Source organism: Bombus affinis, chromosome 5 (genome assembly GCF_024516045.1).
Source record: "Bombus affinis isolate iyBomAffi1 chromosome 5, iyBomAffi1.2, whole genome shotgun sequence".
NCBI classification, from domain to species: domain Eukaryota; kingdom Metazoa; phylum Arthropoda; class Insecta; order Hymenoptera; family Apidae; genus Bombus; species Bombus affinis.
Window position 1 is genome coordinate 9,007,514 of NC_066348.1, and position 24,407 is coordinate 9,031,920.

Sequence of the window (24,407 nt, forward strand, 5' to 3'; positions counted from 1 at the left end):
ACATCTGTTATTATACTTATATGTATGTTTATTGTTCTTCTTCAGAATGCAATAGTTTTACAATTCAGTACATTTTTTTAAGTTTACTATCTTTTTGATTCTTTGTTCTTTTTCACCGAATTCAAATTTGTTTGTTAGATACTTATATTTCAGAATAGGAGGATGGATTTTGTACTCATGAAAACTTAAAGTGATACCGTATTTTTATAGTGGTTTAAATGTAATAAGTGTATATAGTCTTTCTACGACTTTACGTTATGAGCTCTTTAAAACTTGTGAGTAAATATCACACACCGAAAATTGTATGGTATCAGACTGATACTACAGTTATCGTACGTATTTTACTGTGTGATATAAAGGAATATTTTCTCCATGTTGAATGTGATCATATATTATTTAGGTATTTTAAATATTTGATATCTAATATAAAATGTTGTTTGCAAGATTATATAAAAAATGTCTATATCGGTTTCTAGCACAATAACAAACTCAGAAAAATATTACATTTGCTCATATCTTTTTGGAACTGTAATAGCAGAAAAAACAACCCATAGAAATATAGGAAGAGAAGTTAAGATTACACTTGTAAAAGCACATAAAGGTAAAATAAATATTTCTTTTATTTATTTGTTATATTATTTTTATTATGTATCTATATAATTTTTGTCAAAATAATAGGGACAGAATGGTTAAGATTATTTATCTCAGCGGAAAAGAATCCTTTAATCAGCATAGATCCAGATCATATATATAAAAAAGACTGGATTCTTGAATCTGTCAAAAATATAGGTAATTATAGCACATACCATAATTGATAATAAGTAGTTTTTTATGTTTATTCATATAACTGTTTTATATATATATTTACATATATAATTATTTATATAAAGAAGAGAATATTAACGATTAATGTTTGACAGTAATATTTAGTAAATCTTTATTGATAATTACATTATGCAGAGTCTAACAAAAGTTATTTTATCACAGAAAGGGAGAGTTTTGCAGAATATAAACGTAGAAATAATATAACTCAAATAATGCCACTCGTGCCATCTAGTGATGAAGAAGAATCTGATGATGAAATAATGGATGCGTTATTTCTTTAAACTACTTACACACATATATATAAAAAACATATATGATCAAAGTGTGATATTTGTAATACATAAATATATCTTTAAATAAAGGAACAGCATATTAGTTAAATTTGTTTCTTAAATTTTTACATATATGCATTGTTTATTGACTGAGCTGTAAAATTGCATGCAATGATACATAATACTCTAATGTACATTATACATAAGGATATCATTTTTACGCTGTGAAGTCTGTCGCATAAATATAAAAATGAGAATAAGAACGGTATATTACACTTACATATTTCATATAGTATCATCTAAGTAAAAATTCATACTAAACGTAATGTTTGAATGATTTTGAAATAAATAATGAATGTAAATGAATTATTATTAATATCAACTGCATTCATTATTATAAGTGAGAAAAAGATCATGCTCCATACTTGAATAAGATAGAATACTTGTGTCTCGAATATTTTAGCATGTATTCATTTTGTATAAGTGCAATATAAAATGCGAAGCTGAATGAAGACAAACGAACAATGTTTACATAGCATATTATTTCTTTGTATATAAAATTTGCTGTATTTGTTATCCATGATTGATTTGCAAGAAGTAATACTTAAATAATTACAATAGTGGAATGTTTTCACGCTATGTTGGTAATATAAAATGTAAAGTATAACTGTACTGAAACAAATACATATTCATACTGGTCACAGGGTTATCAGTAGCAATATTATTCTTATCTTTGGTAATGGACTCTTTGTATTTTATATAATGTTTATAAGCGATTATTTTTTTATAAGAGATTATAAAGAAATATTGTTTATATTTTGATAATAAGGACATGATGTAAATAGATCTATAATGTGAAATAAAATAACCAAACATGTTTCTCCAAAAGTTTCTTAATTAAGACTGTATATATTCTAACAATTTATTAATAAAGAGGACATTATTATTAGTGCCTTCATACTATCATATTGTAGTGTTTCATGGAATATATTAGGAATTGGAACATCTTCATCATACTACTTTTAAATGCTACAAATAGTTTGTCATTATATCATTATAACTATTTTGTAGTATATAAACAATTTCGTAACATTGAAATAATAGCAATATATTAAAACTCATTTTTATAATAAAATAATTATATTTAGCCCTTTTAGTACCGAACAATGATATATCGTTGTGTGTGCGATGGTGCCTTACTAATCGCATCGCGAGAGGATTTTATCTCAAAATAAATTTATAAAACGTTATAAATGGTTGAATTTTTCTGCAGAAGCACTGTTTGAGATGTTCTACAAATCGAAAAAATTGTTTATGGGATTAACTTTTTGTTATATTCCGCGATGGTTGATACCAAGACTGTGTACGCTAGTGCCACAAAATAAAAATCCGATACGGGAGATTTGCTTGAGACCGTCATAAATTTTAAATAACACTGTTTCGAACAGGATATCTCCTTATGTTTCACAAAATAATCTTGCATCAACAGAGCAACAACAAAATTTTTTGTGGGCCTATGCGAAGATCACGCACAATTTGTAATATATGCAATAAAGGATTACACGATGTATACATTAGTAACCACCAATGCTAAGTAAAATATTTGTATGAGTAATAGTAAGTAAATATCACACATTTTCAATAGCCGGATAACTATAAATGTTTATAATAATATTAGAATGTTATTTTAGTGATGTTATACTAGCTCACTTGTTTTGTAGCAAGTAATCCTCCTATGCATCATGGGATTATCATTTAGCTTTGTGTTTTGATGTTAGAAATTTTGTTACAAATAATTAAGAATGCAGTATTGATGCTTTATATTACGTGTTCTACATCAAACTACGACCAACCGATGATTCTTCTTATTTGCAAATACTGTTTACAAAAAAAGAAACTGATTTTTCTATTTTTCCTATTGATTTTGAATAAGTATTATTTGTATGATTTTCAACAAATATTGAAATACAATTGGCATTAATTTATTCTCCTTTTATTTCGTAATATGTTCCGTTTTGAATTTTGTAAATATCATTCTTACTTTCCTTTTTATGATCTTTTTCTCAAACTACAAATTACATCAAATTGATTTGGTACTTTTCGCTTAGGTACAATTCTTTCGGTCGAAACTAAAAGGGTTAAACATCTTGTTCTAAATTCTTGTACTAAAAGCGTATTGAGATTAATATCTACACATAATCTATACAATATACATATTACAAGAAATAAAATTATATAAAGAATCATTCCTTCATTCATGTGTGTTTTGAATTGAAATATACAAAATAATGTAAATGTGAAAGAGATTGAAGAAATATTATTACATTATAAATTCAATTATCTTTTACTCATAATATCAGCTTTCATAAAACTCATACAATAGTTGCACTGATGTGCATAAATATGGACAGGCAACTTGCAACAAGTACAAAAGGGTAAAGATTGTTGGAACACTTTATATATATTTGACACTGCTATATAGTGCTTATGTTTATGATGCATGATTAACAACCTTCTAGAGAAAGTCTTTGATTTATATTTTCGACTCTTAGTTTCATTTCCCTGAGTATATCTTCAGCGAGGTTATCGACAGTAGTATATCTTACTTTAAAGAAATTAAATATATCTACAAGGAATTCTATTACTTGATCTCTGAAATAGTGGCAGGTAGAACGTAAACTTCCTTCTGGGCCTAGGAAACCCCACACAAGCACTGGAGAAATTTGTTCAGAAATCGAGTAAAAATGGGCCAGAAATCCTTTATCATACTTCAGCATTTGTCTTTTACCCATAAGAACTGACCAAACTGCAGTTCCAATAGCCTTGAATATAAAATTAATAGACATTAATAAGAAATTAAACTAAAAAAGCATTTACTATTTTAAGTACTTACAGTTTCACGAAAACTAGCGGATATCCATCTGTTTTGTAAAATAGCTTTAATTGATGAAGGCGGTTTTTCAACTTCTTCGAAAGCATCTAATAAAATAAAGTCAATCAGAACATCGTAGAAATTTATGCATTTAACGCCTCTTCCGGTTAATTCCTCCTCCATCATACTATGGTTGATTGGTTCTTGTAAAAATTCTAACATTCGTTCGTAATGTATTAGATAATCTTTGGGATCCTAATATAGAAAATAAAAAATCATTTATTAAAAACCAACTTAAGCTATTTTAAGATGTACATATTTATATCTTTTTCAAGTAGAAGAAAATGATGTATGTTGTGTATACCCTGTCTGCATACATGATCAAATCACTAATGACTTGTCTGCCTATGTCCGCAATCCATTCTGTGGCAGAAGATATAGTGAACAATTTTGTATACGCTTGTCGCAAGCAATGTACCTTTGCTAAATATTCTACGTCCGAGCCACACTTTACTAACTCTGTATGCAACCGTCTATAATAAAAATATAAATTATAATAAATTTATATAAAGCATATAAATTTCTACGTTTTTAAATATATCGTAAAAATTAAAAAAAAATTTACCTGCATAAAATGCTTTTGTCTTCGTGTTGTTTGAGTGCAGCGTGATATAATTTTTGTTTTTCAAAGTGCGGGAAAAATTCGGAGAATTCTTCAAATTCCCGTAAATCTGCTACCTATATTAATATTATATGTATATTTAAGTAAAAAAAAAAAAAAAATAATTTAATATCTATGTAAAAATATAGAATAAAATAATATGATATGCAAGTAAAAAAATAAGATCTAAACTTACCCCATCACGTGCAGATTCAAAAGATTCTGGAGAAGACGCAGCATCTGCTTTATCCTTACCGGATATCCTACTACCTATGTTCGAAGGTTTGTGACTATCTATACTTTCCTCATCTTCATTCCGGAACAATACCGAATGCTGCAAAAATGTAAACTTATTACTTTGCCAAGCTATAATTTATTTTTATATTGTCCGCGATACATTAGAATTCAATTATTGATAAGATTATCAATTAAAATGTAGTTAATATAATTGTAAGATCATTTTATATGCTTAGATTTGAATGAACGCAGTAGCGATGCCGTGAACTTCCTATGCAATAATTCTTCTTTGCTTGTTGTTAGGTCAAGTAACTCATTGCACTAATTACTCTAGTCAGTTATCATTTAAATTGGATTAATTCTTGCATTTTTTTATACGGCGAAAAAGCAATTGATGAGTGCAGTGGAATGGAATGGTATAGAGTGACATAGAAAAGATTTCAGAAGTATAAAATTTTCAGTGTCATCGGTAAACCTGTCTTAACAATTTCTAAAATAATCTTTAATAACATATTCTGAAATGAGAATACTTATAATTAAACATTTCCAAAATATTTTATAATAAACGTATTTTATTTTCAACAACAAAATAAATTACAGGACTTTCCAGAGCTACCAGCAAAATTGCATCAATAATACTTAAAATAATTTTTATAGGATACTGTAGAATGAGTATAATTAGATATTTATAAAATATCCTGTAATAGACGGCCATTTTTCCATTTTCAATGATAAAATAACATCAGAGATAAGTGAGATTTATTTGAGTAATGAAAAGGAAAGGAAAATACAGTACAGATAGCAGAACAGATATGGTTACCTGGTCGATAAAAAGGAGTTCTGCATGACTCTGAACTTGATAACCCATATCAAGGAGTTCTTGCACATCTTGCGTAAATGCCGCATCCGCTGCCGACGGTAATGCGAGTGTACCATTACTGAATGAAGAGCTGAACGCCGTAAGAGCATCCTCCCAGCAATAGAGAGCTTTTTCCAAAGCCTCCAATCCTGCATCATTAAGTTACATCGTTTTACATTTGTCAATTTTCATTCTCCTCTTCGGAGTATACCACGCAAATGACGAATTCGAACTCGTTTAATTCGTTCTGAGAAACACTTCTACACAATACACGAGAGAGGTCCACGTATGTACAGTTGTAAATTGCAAAAAAATATACTTTATATTTGCGATATTATTAATTAGCAAATATTTTAATTTTTATTTTATTCACACACATTAGACTAAACTGCAGATATTTATTTACAGAGAATTTAAATGTACATAATGTATACACATTATATAAAATATCTATAGTAAAAGATTCTTTATAATATTTGAAGGATGAAACAAATTATTATGTAGTTTATGTTTCTTTGAATATATTCATAAAAATATTAGTTTGTATAAACATCCGTAGTTTAATTTACAATCGAAGCAAAGACGAAAGGTATAGGATAAATTAATACTTTCAGAATCAATCGATTACTTCTATCGTTGTGCTGTTAAAATTTAGAACATTGCTTTATCTACGGTCTACGCTGCAAACACATTTTCTTTGAGTTATTGGAATTATCAACTTAATAATCTTTGCTCAGTTACAAGTTATAAGTTACAAGGTTTCATACTAATAAATTTTCTTGCATTATAGTTTGCATTAATGAAACAAATGAAATTTTAGAAATTAAAAGTTATTAAATTATTCTATTTGATGCAAGTTGTAAAATTGTGAGTAAAAGTTCTATAATCTTGTAACTTACTGAATCACGAATATTATTACATAGTTCGTAAATTATTATGCAAGAGGGTGGCAAGTGCAAAAAGAAATAATAAAGAAAGATATATATATATATATATATATATATATATATATATATATATATATATATATTAAGCAAAACCTTTGAATTCTATGTTGTTAAATAATAAAATTCAATAATAAAATTCGATATAAATATATGCATAAATGAATAAAGTAAAAAAATTGCAGGTAACATAACATAATTTATATTAATATAAAATATACTAGAATCATAAATAAAGAAATATTATCTCTAAGAAAATGGAAATCTGACGAATTAATTTATCTCCCCGCTTAACAGACTAGTAATCATTGAGAAACAACTGTACAACTTAGAAAATGCAATCTTCTAGAAACATGAACGGGATGAAGAGCAACTAGTTCGGATTAGAAAGATGCAGATAGCGAAATGCATGTTTTCAGACAACCAGGAAATGCTTTGACGGAAAGAAGCTTCAGACGAGCGTCGCGACTCCGGTACTTGGCATTCGCACAAGAGGCAAAGGTAAGTTCAACGACTGATTTTGCAACGGCAGAAAATTTACAGATGAGAGACCCTGTTGGTCGGCGTGTCAACCAGTCAGCAAAGAGTAAGGGGTTGAGAGCACCTACTTAACGTTGTCACACTGTCGCAGGATTTAAATTCCGAGTCGGTGACGACATTCTCCGTATTCAACGTTTTGCCAGTCATAAATCGGCGCGCATACGCCGAAATTCGCCACGAGAACGGAAACCGTATACGCGCCATCACCAATTAAGACGAGTACACATGTCCAAAAGGTGCTGGCATTATTTTCAATCTGAGACAAGAATAAACTTTGTATCTACATCAATGGCTGTCTATAAAGTTCATTATAATACTAGTATGGATATAAATATTGTATCAATTTACGTTAACAAGCCGAATAGTTTGAAGTAATTCTTACTAACATATATACAGTCGAGGACAAAAATAAATGGACAAGTAGTAGGAGTAGATATCAAGAAGTTTAATCGAAGTAGTACTAGTGTTATACACTTTAGTTTTATTTATTATATAACTTTATAGTACATTGATTATTTATGCTAGTAAATAATTGAAATTAATTATTTCCATTTTTATGTAAACAAGTCGTATTCAACGAAACTTCATTAATACCTATTTCCACTACCTGTTCGTTTATTTTTCTCCCCGACTGTATATATATATATATACTTGTATCGAATGAAATTTACGTACATAGAAATTACGTGGATACTTGAGTATAAATAATATACTTAATATAGCGGAGGCATCAATGAATAGATCCGTTATTAAGGCTTATTTTAACTGCTTTAGCCTCGGATAAAGGGAATACATATAGAGGAAAAAAATATATGCAACAGAGGGAGTAATGTTGGGGTGCCTTCCAGTGACGTATCTATGCAAGCATAAATTTGATTCATTCGCGTGAATTTCATCAGCTTTCGTATAAAAAAGATAAATTTTGTTATTGGAAAACATAACAAATAACTTAAATGGTTCTCTATAAAATATTTCAGCTACGTAAAATTATATATAAAATTAAAAAGTTCAAACATTCTACGAACATTTGTAGCTGTAAACTGTATTCTCACGGAAGATATGTATCGGCGTTTCGTTAATTTTAATTTCCTTTCATCATTGGTCAAATAACATACTGATGCTAATATTATAATTAATAACTTAATTGCTAATTGTAAAGAATTGCCTAATTATACATATGTTCATAGTATACACAAATTCAACTTACACTTCCAAAATGTATGAACTATTAAAAAAGGAAACTGGAATATGATTTTAAATCCACCTTCTCTTCATGGTATTCGCTAATTCTAAGTTTCATCCCTATCAGATACCAGTGGTACATCCTTATACATATTATATTACCTATAAAACTTACTGACAAAGTCATACGAAAAACCTAGGATATTCTGTATATGCAATATAAAAGCGGAAAATTCAACAGAAAATTCGTGAATCGAAAAGGAAGATAACCTAGTAAACGGAACAAACGGTACAAACCATGGTACTCAGATTCGCGGCAAGTGGAAGTGAAATATCCTTTATTTAACGAAGATAGAGATTTCGTACGAGTGTTGGACGAGGAGAGGTTTTCGTGCAGCTGGCTACCCCTTGAGAATTCTCGCAACCCCCATTAGAGGAAAAGATACACCCTGAAGAATCCAGCACTGGCGATGCTGCCGGATGGTTGGCGTCAATAATACCAAAGTGACGTAATCCTTTTGGAGGTTCGTTATTGGAGGATGTGTCATCCAATGGGGAGGGGTCGATACGGCAGCTGGGAGGCGCGCGCGGTCTCAAAGTGTGCTCCAGGCACGCGTTGCGGCACCGAGGTTCGGCGCGCTAGTAGTGCACTGCTGGAATCACCACGACGAGGTAGGTTACAGAAGGCGATATAAAGAAGAGAAAGAGAGAACGCGAAAGCAACGGGTGATAGAAAAGGATCAAGTTAGATCGAGTGAGCGCGCAGAGAAAGAAGGAAGGGTGGGACACACACTCTGTAGTCCTCGCGCTAGCGTCAGTTATTCGGCTTGCCGCTTGCTTGGCGGGTGTAGTGCGCTTCTATATTCTTCAACGATTGCTACGGCAGGCCGTTGACACGCGAATATTTTTTAACGTATCAAATACATAAATATTCCATAACGCATTGTCGTTCTGTTACTCGACAACAGAATAAAACTTTGGACAACACCTAGTGCCATACCGCGTAATCCCCGTGTCCCCTTGATGCCATTTGGACTCGCTCGCATTATTTGGATTAAGATAATGCAATAGTAAGTACGACTGTTTCCTTCTCTACGATTATTGAACGCTCCTGGCTAGGGGTTTCTTTGAAAAATGCCTCACTGTAACAACATTGTGCATTATAAGGGATCTCGAGTCTTCTCGTCAATAGTAGATAATTTGTAATTTTTTGATAAAAATTATATAAATTTACCACCTTGAAAAATTTTCTATGGCTTTTCGTAAAGTATATGGATAAAAGCTTGGATTTACCCTTACGTTATGTACTTTTTCCTACGTCTTTCATTTTGTTCTCTTCGAACCTTCATATTCCAGTCGTCTAAATGTAGTGCTAAAATGTGACTGTTATATTTCTTCCAAATAGCATTAAATAGTATTATTATTACTATTACAAAAGTATTGTACTTGTATTATAATATTTCCCTAAATAAGAAGTTGATAGTTGCCGACTTTCGGCTAGGAAATTAATCGATGCGAGCGAACAGCGTAGTAGGGGAAATGAAAGATTTCAAAATATTGCGTGATTTCCGATAGGATGAACGACACCACGAACATCTAGGGATATTATAACGTTCGGTATCTTTTTAAAAGGGGAACTGGTCTGTCTCTGTAATTGTTCAAGATCAGGTATATCTTCGGTATAGGTCAAGTTCAGGGGTCAATACCTTGTATCCGTTGAATCTCGAATAAAAGTGAATGCCGTAAATGTAGCAATAGCACCGCGTACCAGCAGATCGATGGAGGTGCCTGGTGCGCTGGTGAACTTGGAAATTTCCCTAGCACACGCGCACTTCCTGCACCCGTGATATTTGCGTATCCGTTATATACACCTTGCCCTATACGAAGTTCTCTGTACACATATGTGCTTCTATTAAATCTTAAAGTACAGCAGGCGTCTCGGAACACGATGCATAGAGAGTATTTGACGAGTGACTCACCGCAATTTAGGCGTATTGTGTGCAAAATGTGAAGGATGTTAATCCGGTCGAGTAACTTCCTCATATCCTGACATACGGAATAATGAAATTGAAACGAATTTCCGTGAAGAATTAAATATATGGTGAAACCGAAATTCCTAGAGTGAAATCAATGAACCTGAAAGAGGTCCATTCACATTTATATGCTAACCTAATCTAAAAAGGACCAACATTGCGTTAACATTGTTGCAATGTTGAAACGCTTGTTGAAATATTTCTCGTCTCCAATGTTTTTAGTTCATCTATGTTATTGAATTCTGTTCTTTAATATTATCATTATAAAAGGAAATTTCATTAAAGTGTTACTTAAATATTTCTTTCTTTTTCCATCTAGATCTTACAGTTTAGGAAGTTTTGAAGAAATTTAGAAACTTACACGACCATAATAGTTACTTTTTTTCTTACATTTTAAATATTTTGTTTGTTTCTGATTTGTATAACGAGCGTCTGCAAGATATCTATTATAGCAATAGACTTTTATACCTTGATGAGAGAATATGTAAATTACTTGACATTTTTCAATAATTATGCGTTTGCGCAACTTTCATGCATTATTTCCATACTTGATCCTTAACAGGTTAATGCGAAGGACTAGAATTTATTCATTTTATTTATGTTATGAAAATTTCATTTTATTGCAATGAGATCGGCTTGTAAGAAAAAATCGAAGAACTTATACAAAAGTAAGGAGTAATTTTGTTATTTTGCAATTCGATTGTAATTGATAATAGTGGCTTTCAATAATGGTCGTACGATTTCGATTGGAACAGTTTGCTGGAATTTTCCGCGTTTTAACACTTTCGTATCACTTTTCACCATGAAAAAGAGAAAATAATAGCGCTCGATATCATAATGCTGATAATACACATGCATAATCGAATAATACCTACGCTCGGTTATGTTAATGAAGATGCACACCGTCGCATATTGAAAGGAGCATGATTGCGAGTTTCATGAATAATATCCTGATAATACTAACATGCCAAAGATTTACTACATTTTCTCGATCGATCACTTTCATGACGAATATTATTGTATCGTTTGATATTATCCGTCATTGGAAATGAAATTACTATTAAACAAACAGAGATGTTCCTTTAATTTACTATTCAAGTAATAGAAGATCGAATTTATTATTATTACTATCTATTTATAATTGTCAAAAATTTAGCATTTTTTCTATGTCGTTAGAAAATTTAATGTTACTATTATTTTTAATTTGCTATTTAAACATTTCTTCAATTTACTATGCAAGCAGTGCAAATGAGTAAATATACTAAACTTAGCACTGTCACAATATTTCTATGATTGTGAAAAATTTAGTCTTGCTAATATTTTTCTATAATTGCTAACAATTTACTATCTCTCCATAATAGAATATTTCTCTGCAATTGTGGAATTCTGTTTGAAACTTCTATTGAAACTATTAATTTGTTCGTGACATGGTAACGTGTTGAATCTCTGCCAAAGCAGCGACTGAATATTGCGAAAATAGGGGTGATGTAAATGGATGAACCGGCATTCGAAAAAAAATCCATTACAATGGAACGGACTGATAGAACGAAACACAAACTGATGTTCCGAAGCAGCGACCCAGTTACATAGGCACCACCTATAGGCAACGACCTGATAGTACCTCCTATACTGACAATTTCTTAGATCTGATCTGATGTCTGTGTGTAAACAAATTCTTAACGATCGTTTCATAATAACGACTCTAAGAACAAAGTAGTTAAAAAAAGGGGAGATGAACAGAGGACGAAATTATTCAGAAGCCGAACGGAATCTTGAAGAATTGAACAGCTGTGACTGAACAGAAGTGAAATCAATCACGTCGATTAAAGAATATTCCACTCTCTTACGTCCGACTTGAAATAATTAAAAAAGTAATAAACAAAAAGCTAAATAAAGAAAATAAATCGACCATTCGAACAATCTTATCCAATACAAAACAACCTTATGAAATTTTCAATTCCACATATTGCTATTTGTTGGATTAAAAGGTTGAAGCGAAGAAGAAAGTAAAAGTGGAAATTATTAATAAACCAGGCGAAACCTTCAGAAGTTGATCATGCGAGGAACCTGTGTACGCAATTACGTCACTTTTTAAAATTTTACGTATTTCGTGTTTGGAAGAGATCTGAGATGGAAAAAAATTTAGAAAATAGGATCGAAGAGGGGCTTGAAAGGGAGGAGACAGAATTATTAATAAACCAGACTATTAAAAATCGATCATGCAAGACGTTCGCGTGACACGCGTGATGACCTGTCGATACGACAAAAATTTCACTACAGATCACTAACAAGATACATGATATGATCGTGTCGGTTATTAGGTAATAGTGGATCCCCTGTCGAGGATGCTTTGACCCTGATGAGGCTAATAAAAGTGACATCATTATCGCTTGCCGCAACGAGCTTTTAACCTACGTGGTTCGCTCTGATTTTCATAATCTGGTTCGCATCATCGTGGATGCTCTACCCCCCATTAGTCGTTGTCTCTTCAGTTAGCGCCGCGGTATGACAAATAGAGAAAGTTTGCTCTTCTTTCTTTTCACATTCTTCTCACTTAAGATCTGGAGGAAGGCTATCGTTCGATAATCTTTCACAAAATCAAATATTGATATAACTGTATGGCAATTAACTCATTAAGGGGATTAAACAATGAAATAATGTGTAAAAATTGCATAAATGCAACGTTATTAAAACCCAACAGAAGGCCACTATAAATCAGAATGCACAGAAAGTAGTACCATAATTTGAAGAGGAAATAGTTTATCACAGAGCTATGAAATCATTCAATTTTTTTCAAACTTTATAAAATTATAAAATTCAAATGGAAAAAGAAACAATAACGAATAAATATTGAGGAAATTAGAATTCTTTATCATAATCATAATGTGAATTCACTAATGTGAATTAACTAAAATGAAATTGCAAAATAAATGTCTTAACGGAACGTTGGTCCTTGATTGGTTAAAAAAAGAATATTTAATCTTTCTAATTATTCATCTTTCAACAGAAAACTTCATAGGCGTTGTTTTCAATTAAGTTACATTCTATTTTTTAAACATTGTCAAGTAGGGGTTGTCTATAAATCACAGGCGATCGTTTCATCGACAATGTTTTCATTGACACGATTTCACTGACACCGAGTTCATCGCCGATGTTTATTTATCAAGACGCTGAAACCATCGACAATCATTTCACTGATATCATCTCTCGCCAGCAATTATTACGTTTACCGCCATATGCTATCATCGAATATGCGTCTATATCCAAACATTCATCTCCGCGCATAAAAGAATAAAGCAGAAAAGCAAAATGATAAAAGTTACTACGACATATTGTTACTTCAACAGTAACATAAATTATACGCCGCCTCCGATTTCCATAACTTTTTAATACGTTGTCGAAATCATTATGTGGTTTTAATGGCGCGTATGCATAGTAAATCAAAACCGTGGGTGGAGGAGGGGCTCTGCCCCGTAGAAAATCTAACTTCGCCCACGTTCATTTCTATCTAAAATAAAATTTGATTTAGATTAGTTTAAATCCTTTCGCGCTGAGGGATTCAGATCCTGTCCCTTTCTCGCCCACGCTTTTACTTCATAATACACGTAGGTACATAAATTTTTAAATACACATGCATATATGTTCACTAACGTTTGTGAATCACCTTTTCCGTCGAAAAGTTGTAAGACGCGAGTTCTGTTGAAGTTATAAGAAATATCAGTAGCATAGATTTCAGTAAGAAACAGGAGCGAATATAGCTAAGGGTGTATAATCAACGATAACATGTGTCTACAAATACAATGATAATTGTCGACAGGAGACGATGTCAAGGAAATGTTTGTCGGTAATTTAGTGGCAACCTGTGAAAGAGAATACCAAATACTTGTACTTAATACTTTTTTCATCGTTATTTCTTCAACTTAGATTTTACTTGGTCCTTAATGGGTTAAGATGTGAATTAGATGAACAGTATGACAGCATGGGCAAAAGATGTGGGCGCGGAGGGGTTAATCGACGTTGTTCATGGATAAAAATATCCAGTATCACTTTACGTGAAAGTAGTATTAATATTGTTAACTTATCCTTGCGTACACGTAGATAGATAAGCGGTTGGAGAGATTGTGGAATAGGAAGAGGGTAAAAGGTGTACGTACCCCCCACTTAGACTTTTGCCTTCGTAAAGTAGAGCGATGAAGGTCACACTGTACGAGCCACGTCAGCTGGAAAGATCCTCCGTATCTCGATAAACTCGAGGTCCAACGCCTAACACTCTGCTCTTCTTCGTGGCAAACACGAAAGTCGCACCGGAAATCCCGTTGGAGTTCCTTCGCTTCTTTCTTCGAGACAAAGTTTAGAATACTAAAGCCAGGTATACATAGAATATCAGCAGGATGGTATACAGATTCATTGTGGTTTGAGGTGGTTGAATTTATCAATCTGGAAGGTTTTCTATCTTCCTCTTAGAGCAAGTGATTTTATTTACAGTATTTATATATAGTATATATAAATATTTACAGCACAGAAAGAATTTTGTTTTGAGAAGACATTTTGTCCAGAGAATACATTTTTTCTCTCTCTTTTTTTTTAGGAATATATTTTGTATTTGTCGGAGTTTGTAAGAAGATTGTCAAGAAAGAGAACCCTCCTTAATGAATCAGAAATTATTGAATTTTTTGAGGAATTCTGTCTCCTATAATTTCTATCTTCTGGTTACGAGATTTGATTTGAATTCTTCGAAGATTTTACATTTTCTTCTAATATTTCGTAAGATAACACGTCGGAAACAAGCTCCTTCGGCACCTTCTTTTTGAAAAATTAATAAATTGGAAATTACTGAATTTTCGAAAGAATTCAGCTTCCTTCAATGCTCTGATCATACGATTCCCAATTTCAAGATACATTGATTGTGAAATTTAATTTGAATCCTTTGAAACTTGTACGTAATATTTAAGAAATTTTACCAATAGAATCTTCAGCATTCCCACCCCAAAAACCTGAAAATCGCAAATAACTAAGTCTTTAAAAAATCTCTTCATCTCGCAATAATTCCATTATAAAATTGTCTGCTCTTTCTTCTGTGAGTTTCATTGGAATAACGCGAGTTCTCTGATCGGTCGAGGCACATAGTTGAACCCGCTTGAATCCATTGAACGTCATCAAGGTATTAGAGAACGTCTCTCGTGGGCGTGCGGAGTGCTTCGTACTCGGTGGAATCAGCTTGAAGTGTGGAACGAGTCGGAATTCGAGTACCTGGAAACGTTGGTACGGTGGAAAGTGGCATAAGGTCGACGTGTAAATACGTACAATGCGGCAGTGACGTTGTAATTATTCATAGAGCTGCCGTCTAGCCACGTTCAATCTACCTGACAATTCCACCGCCAACATTATGCTTCGATCGAAGTCAATTTTTAAAAAATCTCCTTCAAGCCACGAGAAACACAGTCGTTGGACGAATGGAAACTTACAACAGACCGTACCGCGACGAATCGTCTAGCGGTTTTGTTTTTAAACGGCCCTACTTACTTCTTAACGTTATATACCTCACGATGAATCATCGGTCGAGAATCGCGAGATGATTTCGCGTGCAAGTATGAGATGTGTTCTCTGTAAACTGTATGGCGGAGAAAGGAGTAAAGCTTGTCTTTTGACATTAAAACTATATTAGTGGACATAGCTAGATTTGCTATTATTTGAGTGGTCAAAGTAATTTTTAGAAGAATTTTTCTCCGTTTGTGTTTGCATTTGCATTTTGGAATTAGATATTTCTCGTTTTCTCTGTGGTGATCTCCACTTCCGTGTTAGCAATTCATCGGAGTAATTTAAAAAATTCAGGCGTGAATTATAATTCCTCTTTTTCCTCTTAATACAAACAATTAAAATAATATACATACATACGTACGTAGGTATAAATATTTTGTAGATTATGGTGCTAATCATTCTAGTAGGTTCTAATTATTGTCACGTCATGGTTTCTTTTTTTCGTATAGCTTCGCGTATACGTTTCGTAGGGTGTAAACATCAGACTTAATTGCCACGATGTGGCTTCTTGGTAGTTTTAGCCTAAACAGTAATCGAGATAGGCTCTTGGTACCTTCGAAAGACCACGTAATTTCATATTCTCTCCAAAATATTATATCATTTTTTAATTCCACAATATTATTATATAATATTATACAGTTCAATTTTATTAACATTTTGTCATATTGATAAACTGGATCGATGATTACTCGAATGAAGTTTCACCCTTGAATTTTTTTCTTTTATAAGAATTCTTAAAGAATATACATTTCGTTATAAAAAGTTTTAAATGGTTGTATAACACAATAAAGATGTTGACAAGTGTCCCAGAATTTTGGAAAGGCTAGAAACGGTAAAAAAAGGTTGAACTTAAACGACCCAGTTAGGCTATGGAGTGTAAAGAAATATGTTCTTTCTACGAAGAAATACATCTGCTGAATATATAGGAATCTATACTGACACTGAAATATGCTTATTAATTTTAAAATTACGCGTATACATATTTTATTTTAAGAAGAAGATGAGGTGGAAGAAAATAAGCAAAGTAGATTATTTTATATGTATTTTGTATGTATACCATAGATCGTACCATGTGATGCATGGCATGAAAACTAGTCCGTTAATTGCATTTAGCTAGAAAGAACCTTGCCTTGAAACGGAAAACATCAGGCGCATCACACGAGTTCAAGAAGACAGCGAAACATTGTAAAACAAGATCGTGGAAATCGAGCGTTAAAAACCGGCGTCATCGGTTAGACGAGTTCAAGGAGCGCGATTCCAATCTCTCGGATCGAAGTGGAGGATTCGTTGAATTGGATCTGAAGGACCGAGGATTGCCTCTAAAACAGCTTGAATAAACCATCCTGGAATTAAATACAAAGCTTCGTTCATATTCGATTATTCAGACGGATTTGCATCAGACACGAGATAAAAGCTAATGGGACTCATTGAATTCAATTGCATCCACCGATTCAGAACACCATAATAGAAAGATATTTAACAACTTCTGACAGAAGGAAAATGCCGATTCCAAACACGTAAAGGTAAAACGAATTAAATAGATGAAAAAGAAGAGAGAGCAAAAATCTCGCATTTAGATATTCTATAAGTATAATTTATATTTAACCATAGTATAATTGAAATATTCTGTAAATATGGGACTATTAGATACATAAAAATAATATCTGAAATTAATCTCTTCTTTTCAAATAAAAGGCGAAGAGCCAATCGAGGACCAATTGCTGACACAGGTAAAGCTGTAGGAGGAGGAATTAGACAAAAGCCTGACACATAAATCAGTAATAATTCACAAAAGAAATTTCCATGATTTAAAAAAGAAAAGTAGTTTATCATAGTGTTACAAGTTCTTCATAAAATTAAAGCTTAAGGCAAACGCAGAATATCAGAAGACTGAGAAGGATTACGCTGACTGAGACAATAGAAATAACGAACGATAAAATACGGAAACATTGTTGAGCGTTAAGCATACGTTGAATTAATTGATCGGCTCTGTAGAGCTATAGTTTCAAGTGTAATAAAGGGGCTAAGAAGAAAGAAGGAAGAAAGGGAAAGATATCAACTAAATGCCTGGAATCCCTTTTGATAATTATTACAGAATTAAAAGTACATAATTCAATAATGCAAGTTAATTGAAAAAAAGAAAAGAACTGCAAATGAAATATCATACTGACGAAATGTTGAGCCTTAACGGGTTAAAAATATGATTTTACGTATGACTACTTCCAAACATAGTCCTCTTCCGAGTGACATCAATGTCCACGATGAGAAGAGAGGGGGTCTTGCTAGGCATAAACTGGTGGTTCAATTTTCAATGCACTCACGGGCAATCGAGGGACGGAAATGAGTTTAACAATGACTGCGGAGAGACGATCCGGTTGCATAGGTGCCCTTGACAGTGATAAATAGATACTGCAGCCGGCAGTCGCCTTGTCGACTAGGATATTCATATCTCGCCATTTGTATCAGTTCCTTTTCGGTGATCGGTTTCGTTATATTGCAATCTGTTACCTCGTGATGCAATCACATTTAAAAGAAATACAAATTCACGTGTTGTCGCTTTTATCACTTAGTACCAGCCAACTTACCGTATTACGGTAATAACTATAAAATCGCAAACAAACGACTGTTTGTACGTTCGTTTCATAAGCACAGGGTGTCTCAATAATCACGGTAAAAATGGCAAGGGAGTGATCCTACGTGAAGAGGTAAGTTGGAAATATAGAATAGAGCTTCTTCATACGACGCTTCGTTCCTGAGAAAATCAAATTTGAAAATTGATCAAACGCCAGTTTTACAGATACCAGTTTCCCGCTACATCTGTTCAAATTACGTCCTCTGGAAAACGAGGACTTAAATGGACAAATTCCATTCGACGTTTTTTACTTATTCTTGCATGTAGAATAACTACGTGCCGATTGTTCACTCATATCCAATCAATCAGTCAAACTCGCGTTATACTAGACAAATGTCGAAATTCGATTTTCTTGAGAACTAAGCCTTTTCGACGAAGAATTTTATTCTACATTTTCGTCTTAATTTTGAACATCGGACCATTCCCTAGTCGAAAGTACTATATTACGTGGCATATTAGACACCCTGTATAAAAATATATAACTATATAGAAATTGAAAGTTTTTGCTGATAATAATAATAATAATGAAATGCAACGCAGTCGGTTCTGAACGATAAATACCGTTTTTTTCCCATCAATTTGGTAATTTTACTGGAAGGACAGATGAATATCGGTACGTAATAGCGAGAGAAATTTCACAAATAGAAATTGGTGATTGTTCGAGAGGTTTTTTTGGGTCAAGGGAACTCTACGATTCACGGAATCGGTATAGTAAATAACTATACCAGAATGACCTTAAGTCGCCAGCATTTTACATCTTGTTCCGCGATGTCGAGTGTCCAATTGTCAGCAATGATAAAATATTCTCGCATCATTACGCAATTGCAACAGTGAAAAGAAAAAAGAAAGAAAAAAAATTGATTCAGAAGCCACGTTCACATTCGTGTGACCAAAACAATGAGTGAAAAAAACCGGTATTACCGGTGGTATACTTATATAATACGTGTGCTTTATGCTCGTTCAAGTACGACTGTTATGCTCATTCAAATTGTACATTATTGATTAATTGTTTTGTGCTGGCGGCAAACTTTGTGTTCTTGCGTCTCATAGCAAAACGACGAACGTTTAAGACGGATGAAATCGAGTGATCGAATAATTCTGAACCTCTGACGAATTTCAAACGATGGAGCCTGACCCATTCGTGGCACCCAATGAATCACGTACCCCTGAAGCGTATTATCGATTGCTCGGTAGCAGGAAGTTCTCATCGGGGTCAATTTTCTTGAATTCGTTCTTGACGTCTTGAGTGACTGCGTAGTTGATTTTTTATCGAGTTTTTTTTTAAATAATATCCATATTTCATGATAGTATTACTCTTTGTGACTATTAACTTTTCTAATGTTGTTTCGTTCATTTTATTTAGTTATTATATTATATTATATATCCATCTATTATCAAATATTCGTTGGATTCGTTGGACATATTAATTGTACAATTTACGTATATTATCATTGTATTATCGTTACTTTGTCATTATATAACGTTATATACGCGTGGTCATCGAAGGAATAGTTTTTACCGAGTAACATGATAATAGAAAATTGAGGCGTAGTAGAATTTCATTTATTTATTCCACAATGGAACGATAAGTCACTTTCCTTGAAGATACGAGTTTTCAATACAAATATAGCGATACGATTGACAGAAATAAGAGAATTCGAAGATAGATAAATTACCCACATCCAAAAACGATAAATTACTTTGTCTTCTCCGATAAATTTAATTTATCGAATAAAATACTTATCGAATTAAAGCTTCGAACTAAAAATTCCATCTGGTAGTTCTACCAAAACTCCGGACGTTGAAACGACACAAAACCTATTAAATTGTTGATACAAAGTCAAGGACGTTGACACGACTAACTTCGTCAGTATCCTCCCTGATACAGGATTCGCTCAGTACACAATATAGACCATCTCTGAGGGAAACAAAAGTGACGAACCAGCAAAGCAGTGCAGTACAGTTCTTTGTTCCATTGTGTTTGACTGGCGACGAGGCAGGGTGTACCTGAGGTGTCTCCCCGTGACGTTTGCTTTGTGCCCGGGCAGAATTTACTTCTTCTTCGTCATTACCATAGTCTGAAGGACTTGTCGCGGTTTTTTTCTCTCTCTCGCTTTCTTTCTTTCTACCTTTTTCCTTGCTTTCTGATACAAATAAAAGAATAACCGAGAAGGAGAGACACGTAGAATACTACGCGTGTGTGCACGTGGTTAAGAAGCAAAACCGTAAAGAAGTGTTCTTGACTCTGGCGTGGATTGTCACACGGGGGTGTTATCATGGTAACGCTGATAGCACGACCGTAGAAGGTCGATACCTTCCTCATTTGGTATTCCAAGGCAAGGGCATGCCCTATCTATCATCCTGGCATACCATCTGCGACCCCTGTTTACTTTTTCCGTTTTCGATAGTGTACAGCAGGCATAATACATGCAGGTATATGTATGTCACGATAAAAATAGAAAATTTGGAGATTTATACGTTTACTGGACAACGCATGTATTTACGTAATATTTCTGATTCGACATAGAAATATCTGGTATTCATTGAACAAACGATGCAACAATAATAATGCTATTAATATCGTGATAATTGATAAATATCGTATAATGAATATTAATAGCGTTCTTCCTAAGTAAAATGTCCTGTCTGACATCTTTTCATTATTCAAGGTATTTTGAATTATTCCACGTCTTTGTGTTTTTTACCTCCTACATGATGTCATATCATACAGGTTGTTACGAACCAATGGTTCGATATTTTAAATTGAATGAGGAGACGGCACAAAGGAGCCGATGAAGCTCTTCAGTTCCAATAGTAAAATTTTACGTTTCACTGCTCGTAAGATATACATTGATTTATCGAATCAATGAATGAAATAAACGTGCACGGTGAACATCTTATTGCACGAAAAGTAAATTCGGAATATACAATGAAATGAAGATCACGAGAAAGAAATATGACGAGTACAATTTTGCTGACTTTCTGATTGTTAATGTTACTATGATCGAATAGGAAAATACTAATTTGACATGATCGAAAATGGAAACAACCTGTCAGCGTCAAACGTATGCCTTTTAAAAATAGTCGATAAAAATGGTCTTAAAAAGTGTCGTTATACGTTCAGTTAATAATCCTATTAATTGGCTAAATATATATATTTGCTGAATTAATGCATTAACCGTAACATACATATACATATGTACTTGTAATGTGTGGTTATGCGATGCAGGAAGTGCGTTATCAAACAACGCAACAGCGGTGCAATTGCAATAAGTAGCCCGTTAACGCGGTCGACGTTGGAAAATTTCAGCAATTTTTCTATCAGACACGACAGAACGATTTTCTCACGCGAAGAAATTATTTAATCAACACTGACGGATTATATAAATTCGAGAGCTGGTCACGCGTTTCATGAACCGGGCCGTTTGTGAATTGTAACGTGGCGCGAAATCGAGGCTAAGTTCGTTCGGTGTACGGAACAGACCGGCTAATCTCATGAAGATCAATCTGATTATCATTTTGCTCGAACTTGAGGCCGACTTGGGAAATTGCAGCGACACGCGAACTTGCCTCAGGATGTGGCACGAATCAAAATGATCGCGACTGAGACTATTAGAAGATGGATGTAAGAATACGATTTTCTTTAAACTAGCATTCATTTCATAGTTTTTATTTTAAACGAATAATTCTGGACGACACGTTCCTCAATTGTTAATCAGAGTACAAATGACACCGATTACAATTACATTGCAATAGACGAAAGATTTTGCGAGTCGACAAAATTAGAAATGTTTGTGTTCGAGTATCGAGACAGTTGCTTTGGAAAACGCAGGTTCACTAACCCCCTCGTTTCTATATCGAGTCTAGCTACGTACCTAAAACTGTAGCATAGAATGTATCATCAAAATCTAATCATAGAATTAGATAAATTTTATTCCATTTGCGAATAAACTTTACACATTTTTTTTGCAGAAAAACTTTAATTCTTATTCCAATTATACGCGTCGTAAAGTAGAAGATGGAGGAGCAAGTATGAGGATATTTCTTTCATCCGTTCTTTATTTGCAACCATTAATTAAGTACGCTATCTTACGATTCAGCGGATGAATCATAAAACTGTTTCCTGTATTATCGCGATTGTCATCTATCATCTTTATCGAACATTTCATCGGTACAAATATTACAACACTTACTAATATAAGTAGTATTTATTAATACTAATATTTTTCTCGTCTATAATCTTCTGATCTGAAGAGTTTCAAAGGCTGAAGATTTTACGAATATTTTGTATCTTCTCTCATTTTCTAAAACCACATTCTCGGGCTAGAATCGATTAGGTGCTTCAAGGGAGAAATATCATTACAGCATCGAAGGTCGAATTTTAAAGGCTGTTTAAAGATGGACACTCGAAACCTTTGGTATATCGTGAAAGGAGTGTTGATCGATTGCGCATGAAAGGGACCAGTCATCGAGAATTTACATATATGCAATGATAAAAAGATTATCGTCCTTCTGCAACAACACAAAATCCGATATGATCAACAGAGGATGTTCCGAGTATTCTTCAGGATACAGCTTCGTTCTGATATTTGTTCACTTCGATAAGACTGCAAATATTTTGTTTGAGAACGATTAAAACATTCCCACGTGTTACAGAATTTACCTAGAAATCGTGCAGGTGTTCTCTGAGATCTCTATTTATTTATCGTAAGCACGATATCGTATTTCAATTGATTTAATTGGAAAATTGGAAATTTGCAACTGTAGATTTATCTTGAGATGAAAGTTAGATAATGTAACTTCTTGTAAAAAATTGTACGAGTTTTAAATTATTGTTTTAAATTCAGGCCTGAAGTAGAATACAAATATTATAGAATGCATATCGTATAACCGTTCAAAAAATCTCTAGTTTTTCATTTTTTTTTTTTTTTTTGTTAATAACTCTCTAAGCAGTATCAGCATAGGCAAATTGAGTTTTATTAATACACGTTTGCTTTTCTTGATATTTTCTAAAATAATGTTAGCTTTACTTCTATATGCATTTGTATGAAGTATACATTGGACGTTAATTATCGATTACTAAATATTTCATGCAATTGAAGATACCAAAATACATGTAATATAAGATACGAAAAGAAGCACATCTTATAATATTTAGTAGATAACATCTCTCTGCTTAGGTACTATTTCTATATATGTAACTATATATGTAACTGTATTCGCAAAATCTGAATCGTATTAGAATCTAGTATTCATTCATTCATAATCAGTATAATCATTTTTTTTTAGAATAATTTGATTTTGAGATGCATAACTCTAGATTAAACAAACACAATACTGAGACCTATTTTTATCATACTTTAGATCATCTCTGTTTTATAAAATGACTGCACGCTAGACGATCAAGGTTTAAAAACGAATTCCAAAAAATGGTAACATTTCCACGAAACTATATCCTCCAGAGAACTGCTTTCGATATAACACGAAATCAAAGAGCGATCCATGGTCATAGAATGGCGGGACTTTCTCTAAAATTACTAGCCTCTTGGAGGATCGAAGGCATTCCGTGGCTAATTCAGCGTGAAAGTCAATTATCTAATTTCATCAGTAACGTTTCACCGTGGACGCATCATGGTATATGTATCGCGTGATTTTCCCGTTGAATTATTTCTTATTTCTGATCCGTATCATCGAGAGAAAGGTTTCTTAAATTGGAGTAGTATTTAGGATCGGATGATCGAATGAGATTTTATTGACAAGGAATGTTATCCCATTTACGATGAAATTCCAAAGGATGCATAACGTTCATTTC

At 33.1% G+C, this 24,407-nt stretch overlaps 3 protein-coding genes across 10 annotated transcripts in view; 2 read left to right on the forward strand and 1 right to left on the reverse strand.

Annotated features, from left to right (window-relative positions):
• Positions 1 to 15: 15 nt before the first annotated feature.
• LOC126916096 (uncharacterized) lies at positions 16 to 1,206 on the forward strand. The gene is made up of 4 exons (XM_050721506.1): positions 16 to 400; positions 477 to 601; positions 679 to 789; positions 988 to 1,206. The coding sequence occupies exons 1-4, from the start codon at positions 258 to 260 to the stop codon at positions 1,104 to 1,106; spliced, it is 498 nt and encodes a 165-aa protein (XP_050577463.1). The 5' UTR covers positions 16 to 257; the 3' UTR covers positions 1,107 to 1,206.
• LOC126916076 (mitoguardin) overlaps positions 913 to 24,407 on the reverse strand; it is a 43,685-nt gene continuing 20,190 nt past the window's right edge. Inside the window, exons 1-8 of one of the 4 annotated variants that reach the window (XM_050721447.1) lie at positions 8,690 to 8,933; positions 7,279 to 7,466; positions 5,688 to 5,875; positions 4,827 to 4,964; positions 4,595 to 4,707; positions 4,334 to 4,502; positions 3,991 to 4,224; positions 913 to 3,919 (exon numbers count right to left, since the gene is read on the reverse strand). In XM_050721447.1, coding sequence (XP_050577404.1) covers positions 3,602 to 3,919; positions 3,991 to 4,224; positions 4,334 to 4,502; positions 4,595 to 4,707; positions 4,827 to 4,964; positions 5,688 to 5,875; positions 7,279 to 7,414 — 1,296 coding nt within the window. In that variant the 5' untranslated portion in view covers positions 7,415 to 7,466; positions 8,690 to 8,933 and the 3' untranslated portion in view covers positions 913 to 3,601. The other 3 variants (XM_050721449.1, XM_050721448.1, XM_050721446.1) reach the window with 3 other exon arrangements.
• The window catches only part of LOC126916078 (protein unzipped), a 34,233-nt gene continuing 19,042 nt past the window's right edge, over positions 9,217 to 24,407 (forward strand). Inside the window, exon 1 of one of the 5 annotated variants that reach the window (XM_050721453.1) lies at positions 9,217 to 9,462. Coding sequence is in view for 1 of the 5 variants with exons in the window: in XM_050721452.1 (XP_050577409.1) it covers positions 22,215 to 22,220 (6 nt within the window). In the remaining 4 variants the exon portion in view is untranslated. Of the gene's footprint in view, positions 9,463 to 18,397; positions 18,669 to 19,085; positions 19,209 to 22,195; positions 22,221 to 24,407 lie in introns of those variants that run through there. The other 4 variants (XM_050721454.1, XM_050721456.1, XM_050721455.1 and 1 more) reach the window with 4 other exon arrangements.